At 45.8% G+C, this 7,867-nt stretch overlaps 1 protein-coding gene across 1 annotated transcript; it reads left to right on the top strand.

Moving 5' to 3' along the window:
* Positions 1-1,436: 1,436 nt before the first annotated feature.
* On the top strand, positions 1,437-7,621 carry CAMLG (calcium modulating ligand). Its single transcript, XM_058034704.1, has 4 exons — positions 1,437-1,614; positions 2,690-3,144; positions 4,041-4,106; positions 5,869-7,621. Exons 1-4 carry the CDS (start codon positions 1,452-1,454, stop codon positions 6,058-6,060), a joined length of 876 nt encoding a protein of 291 aa, XP_057890687.1. The 5' UTR covers positions 1,437-1,451; the 3' UTR covers positions 6,061-7,621.
* Positions 7,622-7,867: the final 246 nt, after the last annotated feature.

Below are 7,867 nucleotides of genomic sequence, written 5' to 3'. Positions count from 1 at the left end.
GAACTCATGCCAGTTCATCACTCTTTTCTTATAAATAAAAGTAGAACAATGTATTTAATTGATATAAATGCCATGTTGGTAACAGGAGGTAGCTGACAGTGATGGTTGGAATTTAGCCTTTAGCAGCATTCCAAGATGGTGATCAATTTTATTTTAGGTAATCCTGTATGTTCATTTAACATCCCATTATTTCAGCAGCTTTTTTGTAAAAGCCATTCCATCCTAAATGCTTGCAAATTTTTTTGAGATGTTATCACTGCTGCCTCTGGCCCATTATCGATGAGTTAATGCATGAGCTTGGTACTCTGACTTCTGTATTTAACTGGTTTTAAATACAGAATTCTCTCAGTCAATACTGTAGAAATATTAATTGAATTTGTCAGCTCTGTTGTCTTTACCAATGCACCTCACACTGCCCTGCTGCTGCTGAACTCCTGTACTGCTGCAGTGGCTGGGGGATCAGCGGGCACTGTCCTGGCCGGGGGCTTTAGGACTGGGGCTCTCCGGTCAGTCCCGTTCCGGGCAGTGCCCCGGGCTCTCCGGTGCGTCCCGTTCCGGGCAGTGCCCCCGGGCTCTCCGGTGCGTCCCGTTCCGGGCAGTGCCCCGGGCTCTCCGGTGAGTCCCGTTCCTGGCAGTGCCCCCGGGCAGTGCCCCCGGCTCTCCGGTAAGTCCCGTTCCTGGCAGTGTCCCGGGCTCTCCGGTGCGTCCCGTTCCGAGCAGTGCCCCCGGCTCCCCGGTGAGCCCTGTTCCTGGCAGTGCCCCCGGGCAGTGCCCCGGGCTCTCCGGTGAGTCCCGTTCCCGGCAGTGTCCCCGGGCTCTCCGTTGAACCCTGTTCCTGGCAGTACCCCCAGGCAGGGACCGCAGCTCTGCGGTGCCAGGGCCGTGCAGGGCACTGGTGCTGATGGTGTCCTGGTGTCAGGTGAAGGAGGAGTAACGTGGCAGTTTCATCACCCGGCACACCAGGAGAGGCGTACCGGACTTTTGGTGCACATAAAGATGAATATTGTGCCAACCGGATCTTACTGGAAAGAAGTCAATACGCTCCCTGTTGAATAATGCCAGTGGCTCTGGCGTCCCGGAGCGGTGTTTGTTGGTGTTTCCTCGGTGTGCCCGTCAGTCCCACAGGGGAGCAGTGCCAGGGGTGGAGGCTGTCCCGAGTGTGCAGGGCCAGCCCCGCCCTGCCTCGGGGTGTCCCCGCCACCCGCGTCCCTGAGCGCCGCCATCGCCCCTGCCCGGCCTCGCACCGTGACGTCACTTCTGAGGCCGGGGCCGCCATCTTTAGTGCGGGCACCGCGCCGCCTGAGAAAGGCGCGGAGGGCGCTCTGCCAGCGCGCCCCGCCCTTCTGCTGCCCCTACCCAAAATGGCGGCTCCCGCTTCAGCGGCTGGAGGAGGGCGGTGCCGGCGCCTGCGCGCGAGGCAGACCCGTGGTGCCGGGCCTGCGGTGCCGGGGATGGCGGACGGCAGTGCGGGAGGGGAGCCCACACCGCCGGGGCCCCCCGCGGGGCTCTCGGCGTCCCAGCGCCGCGCAGAGCTGCGCCGGAGAAAGCTGCTCATGAACTCGGAGGAGCGCATCAACCGCATCATGGGCTTCCACCGGCCCGCGGCGGGCAAGGGTGAGCCCCGTGGCGGGTGCGGCGGGGCTGTGAGGGCTCCGCGGCTGCGGTGACGCCTCGGCCTCTCCGGCCGTGACCGCTGCCCGCGGTTCCCCGGTGAGCAGGAGCGGCTGGTTGCCCGCAGGGACAGGGCCGCCCGGCTCCCCGGTCCCTCATAGGGATGCCTCAAGCAGCACGACCTGCCTGAGAGCCGCCCATACAATCCCCGTGCCCTCAGAAAGGTCGGCACTCGGGCCCTAGATAGCGAGCATCCAAGCTGTCGTTTCACTGCAAGTAGTTTTTTTTTAGTTGAAGAAACGATGAGCCTCCCCCATGTTTTTAGTTAGTAGCTGCTGGCTTTCATAGCTGGCTTTTTATAGCAAAGTCATTTCACATTTGGATAGTGACATAGATGTTTGTGGTTGTTATGCAGAATTTTCTTGCAGAACCATATCCTAGGTAGCTCAGTTATATCTCTGTGCATTCTTCAAATGGGCTGTCTTGTCAGGAAGGAGTTCTCAGATTTCAGTTTACAAGGATGCCCATGAGCTGTGAATCAGTCTGACACTGAAAAGTACTCCTCAAGTGTCAGCTCTTGCTCTGTGCTAGGTCCAGACCGTTCTTGATTTGCCTTTTGTTCTCTGCCATCACCTCCGTCTCTGTAAGATGGGTCTTCAGGCTTGGTACAGAGCAGGTTAACACTGCTCTGCCTCTGACACTAGACAGGCAGCTAAAGTGCTTAAAGTGCTTCTGTTTGCTTATTTGTCAGGTATTCGTGCTCTTCTGGTTGATTCACTTTCTGCAAATCTTGGTCTTTTTTTTTCTAATGTCAGTCTATGTATTTGGATCTTTCTGCTTGTGTGTGCAGTGCTGTTCCTTAAGGAAATTCTGTGTTTGTAATATCTCCATTGCTTCAATTTCTGACCTGCATTGCACTGCCTTATGTCTTGTGTCTGCTCCATGAAGAGTGCCCTCTTTAATCATAAATCTGTCTTTTCCCTTGGGAAGCAGAGACCCAGGATCCTGACCCAGTACAGCTGAAGTGTTGTTCCACGTACACGGCGTGCATAACTCTGTTTTTATTTTTCTTCCTTAGATGACGAAAGTCACACAGAACTAAAGCTTCAGCACGAGCAAGATAAATCAAACTCCCTCCCCATTCCTTCAGTTTCCAAGCGGGTTGTGCTCGGCGATTCCATGTGCAATGTGACAGGCTCCAGCGACCACGCAGGCGGCACGGCAGAGCTCAGAGGGGACAAGGACCTGTTTGCCAAAGCCCCAGAGCTGGTCCCCGAGGGCACAGGGGAGCTCCGGCAGCGTCACAGGGCAGAGCTGCCCTCCGAGGCCGCGGCACGGCCGCCCAGGCACGGCTTGGAGCAGTACCTGTCCAGGTTTGATGAGGCTCTGAAGCTGAGGAACCAGCTGATGAGCGAGAAGCCGAGCCAGGAGAACGGCAGCGCGGCGGAGGAGTTTGACTCTTTCCGCATTTTCAGATTGGTGGGGTGCGCTCTGCTCGCCGTCGCGGTCAGGGCCTTTGTGTGCAAGTACCTGGTGAGTTCAGGGACATGGCCAGCAATCCTGCTGGGGTGTGCTGCTTGCTGCAAATTATTGGGAAATATCTGGGCCTGATTGGTGGGAATTTCAAGCACTCTTTACATTTCCAAAAATTGTGTAAAACCTAAAAAAATCACTGAATTCTCTAAGATTAATCTGCTACCAACACAGCCACTATGTAACCACTGAGAGCAGCACATTTGGTCTGTTGTGGTTCAGGAGCAGATGCACTGGAATAGTTGTGGCAGCTTAAATCCCCTGCAAGTTTATTCCCATCTTGGTGAGCGTATGAGTCAGCTGCTCCTCTAGTTCAGGGTCTACAAAAGAATAATAGAGTAAGAATGGAGTTCTCATCTGTGGAAGTGTCCAAGGCCAGGCTGGATGGAGCCTGAAGCAACCTGGTCTTGTGGAAAATATCCCTGGCCATGGGTTTGGAATGAGATGTGTTTTCAGGTCACTTAAAACCCAAGTAATTCTGTGATTGTAAGAATAATAGTTGTACCAAGTAGATCCTGCTCATTTATCATCCTGGGAAAAGTAGTTCCTCAGTACTCCCAGTGCCAGCCAGAACCACAGCACAGAGGTGTGATGCAGGTACAGCCGTCCAGCTCCTGCATCCCTGGGCTCAGTTTTACAAACTGGGCTCTGTTCTACACCCTGCTGTTCTCTTCTGCCATTTCAGTTCTGAAGTCTCAAAGAATAGAGGGCAGAACCTTATTTTTGGCATGTAACTTGTGTACTTAAATTTGTAGTGTTCAAGAAGAGCTTTGCTCTGTTCCACAAATTAATTTTTACCTACTACTTTTCTTCTATGCTTTGGAAGGATTAAATCTTTGTGTTTCTAAGCTATTCTGACTAAGTTAATTTTTATATATTCTTTTCTGTTCCTTCAGTCGATATTTGCACCATTTCTTACTCTACAACTTGCTTACATGGGGCTGTCCAAGTACTTTCCAAAGGTAATTTTTTTTCCAGAATTAGATTAATTTGAAGTGTTTTCAATTTAGACTTGTGTTTAGATTGTATTGTTTTAGGACCAATGCATGTGAAGTATTCTTGCCTTGTTTTAAACTGTAGAGTTGAATGACCAGCACTGATAGTTTTTACTAGTTTTTTATCTTTCCAGATTTAGTCCAGGACCTTTTTTAAAGTTGCAGTGAAAACATGGACTTGCAGCTTGTGTAGCTGTAGCCTAATTAAAAGTGTCTGACCAGGAAATCCAGGTAGTTCTTTCATGTCTTCAAGAAACTTGCTTTTCTTCTAGACCCTGCTCTTCCCTGGTTATTATTTGCTTTGCTAATAATATGCAAATTATGCAGCTGTTCTGCATATAATATCTGACGAAATCTGGGAGAGTGTTTGCTAAAAAAATGAGGCAGAATGTTGAGTTTTAAGGGCTCTGCATTCCACTGCTGGTATTGGTTTGAATGGCAGCTTGAAATGAGACATTTATCTGTGTGTGAAACTTGCTGCTTATTAGCAAGATTTGCTATACTACTTGCTTTATATATTTACAACAGGTAATTGTTCCTGAAGCATTTGTTAGGTTGATGATTTTGTCAGGTCTGCGGGGCAGAGTGGAATTGAATGATGTTCAATCCATAGTAAAAAGGGAAAATTTGCATTTTAAAAGGAATAATAAATTACTTGTAGAAAATCAGAATAAATCAACAGTTATTTTGTAGTTAAGTATATCATAATAGTCATTCTAAACTGATGTGTCACAACACAAAACAGTAAGTTTAGCCTTAGATTTGCACCAGCTCATCTGCTACATCATCTTGATTTTGTTTCTGGTGCACTTAAAATCCACTCTTCAGTTTCAGAATTCAGGAGGTGGCTGCTTTCCACAGCTTGCTTTTGCTGCAGTTAGACGTGGGTGGGTGAGGTCAATCCCTTTGTTAACCTACATTTTTCTCCCATGAAACTCAGAAATATTCTTGAAAGCCCTATTTAGATTGGATTAAATTAAAATATCTAGCAAGTATCATCAAATTATTAGAATTTTCAGTCACTGTCACTTTTTCCTGCCTGTCAGACTTGCATTATTGGGATTCCTCATCTTAAGGATGGAACAGCTTTCAAAAGGTTTTGGAGCATTTCTGAGTTCAGAGGATAAAACTGCCAAATTAAGTTGTTCTAAAACAGAAACAGTTGGTTTTCAAGTCTAAATAATTTTACTGTTAGAAATCTTCACAGTATTTATGGGGTTTTGAGCAACTTGGTCTAGTGGAAGGTGTCTCTGCCTGTAACAGGGGATTGGAAGGAAATGAGCATTAAGGTCCCATACAACTCAAACCATTCTGGGATTCTGGTTTTTTGCTGAATAGTGTGCTGAGATTAATCCAGTTCTGACAGTGGAGATGCCAGGCTTGGCTTCTTGCACCTGGATTTCCCTTCTCTAGGCATGTTCCTACTCCTGCAGGAGCAGCTGCCAGCCTCACAGCTCAGCCTGCTGGGAGGAGTAGTGTGAAGGAGGCAGAATATCAGGATGAATTTGATCTGCTGTTAACCAGCCTCTCACTGGTAGATCCATCTCAGCAGGATCTGTGTCTGGGATAAGGGCTGTGACTCCTGGAGTGTGTCTGGACAGAATCCATCCAAACCTGCTGCTCCTACCCAGGGATTTGGAACGTGTGAAATTGGCACAACATTGATGACACATAAAGCAGAATTGGATTAGGAGAACTAACGTGATACTGGTTTTTCTTTCCCTTCTAGTGTGAGAAGAAGGTGAAAACGACAGTACTGACTGCTGCTCTTCTCCTCTCTGGAATCCCTGCAGAAGTGATCAGTCGCTCCATGGACACCTACAGCAAAATGGGAGATGTTTTCACAGACCTTTGTGTCTATTTCTTTACTTTTATCTTTTGCCATGAACTTACTTTGGTTTTTGGCTCTGAAGCACCATGACAGTTGTAGAATTCCACACAGTAGCTACACTAAAGCTTTCTGGACTGTGTTCCTTTTAACATTTGACTGTGCAGGCAGGTCTAAACCTTCATGGAAATTCTTACCTTTGGAATGCTTGAAAGGGGCCTTAAATCCAGTCATTTTGGGAAAGGGAGAGCAGGGTCCCTGACTGCCAGTTGTGTTGGTTCAGTTTATTTAAATCCTGTGTCTGCATATTACACATGTGAAGGTTAGGATGCAAGTGACAGTGGATGATTTATTTGTTTTAGTTAGATGATGCCCTTCCTTCGTAAACATTGACAAAGCTGCCTTTGTTCTTTTCAGTGAGAACAGGAAGAGAATTCCCTTCAGCAGAACCATATATATGTGTATATCCTGTATGACTATAGCTAACAAGACCTGCTCATTTTGTGGTGGTCCCATTTTTTAAAGAAAGCTCTAAAGAAAAGAAATCCCTGTATTCTCTTCAAATGTTCAAGTTCAGAATGTTGAACCAAGTAGCTGCTTCTGGAGAATGTTGATGGTGAAACTTGCCACTTTGTTGTCCTTGCCTTGCCATTCATTATTTGTTGTGATTGTGATTAATTTAATTTGATGATTGTTGTGGAAAAGAGCTAGGCAAAACCAACAGCAAGAAGGTCCTGGTGCTTATAAAGGTCATTAATCAAACACTAAGAAGAAAGAGAACTAATCACATCTGTTTGTGAGTTTCCAGCAACCTAATCCTAGTGCAGCTCACACCTGTGCTTTTTGATACTTTTTTTTATATTAACACTTATCTCATGAGAGTTTTACATATTGGCACCCAATCTGCAGTATCAAATCTTTGCTCTAGTGTTTGTAAAACTTACCAGGGAAACCGTTTTGTTTTCAAAAACAAAAACTTTGTTTTCTCTTAGGAATTTTGCACAGTGAGAGGAAGTGTCATTCCAAATAGTCAACTTGAACACTACTGATAAGTCTCTGAAAATCTCTATTGAAGCTGAATTTGGTAGTGTTTTCAGCTTGTAGTTTTCTGTTTCAAATCTGGACTTTCAGGTAGTGTAGGCTGTTGCCTATTTTTAGTATTGGTAAACTACATATTTAACTTGGTATTTTTCTGTAGAAGTTTTTTTTAGGGAGCAGATGTATTTAATTGTACCTCTGTAAATGGCCCAGCTTTCAGCTGGTTATTCTCTGTTAATGCTTTGTCCTGTAATTTTAGTGATGCATTTCTGACTTTTAAATGAGATACATGTTTGTGGCCTCAATACAAGAACTTTATGTTTTGATTTGACCATTTTCATGGGGTTTTTTAAATTGGTTCTGTTACAGTGAGTATTATACTACAGATGTACAGGGCTGGGTTGCAGAAAATTCTGACTTAGGTCTATTAGCACAGATATTGATTCAGCAGCTTTAAATTTATTTATATTAGATAGTCATTTCAGAAAATTGAAATTACAGTCATTTAAGATAAGGCTGAGATATGTAAATAATGAGTTTGCTCAAAAATTACTTGTTCTGATTCTCTATTTATATGCCCAAATGTAATACAAATAAATTGGAAAAAATCCCTCTACCAGTACCTGCAAAAAGCTATGAATTTTTAATGCTTACCATTAATCAGGTAAATACCCTTGCATGGGCAGAGCACTAGGAGGGGTGCTAAGAAATCGAAGAAATCTCAATGAAGAAATGCTGATCAAGAAACGACCTTTAAGCAAGAAATTCCGTTTTTATTCCGTTTTTAACGTACCTCTGTTGGTGTACATAGTTCTGTTTCATGTTTATTGCCGATGGTTTTTTTTCTATTAAAAGCCAGTTT

The sequence above is a fragment of the Melospiza georgiana genome, chromosome 15 (genome assembly GCF_028018845.1).
Source record: "Melospiza georgiana isolate bMelGeo1 chromosome 15, bMelGeo1.pri, whole genome shotgun sequence".
Classification (NCBI taxonomy): Eukaryota; Metazoa; Chordata; class Aves; order Passeriformes; family Passerellidae; genus Melospiza; species Melospiza georgiana.
The sequence above is the reverse complement of the archived record's forward strand: the minus strand, read 5'-3'. Positions and strand labels throughout refer to the sequence as shown.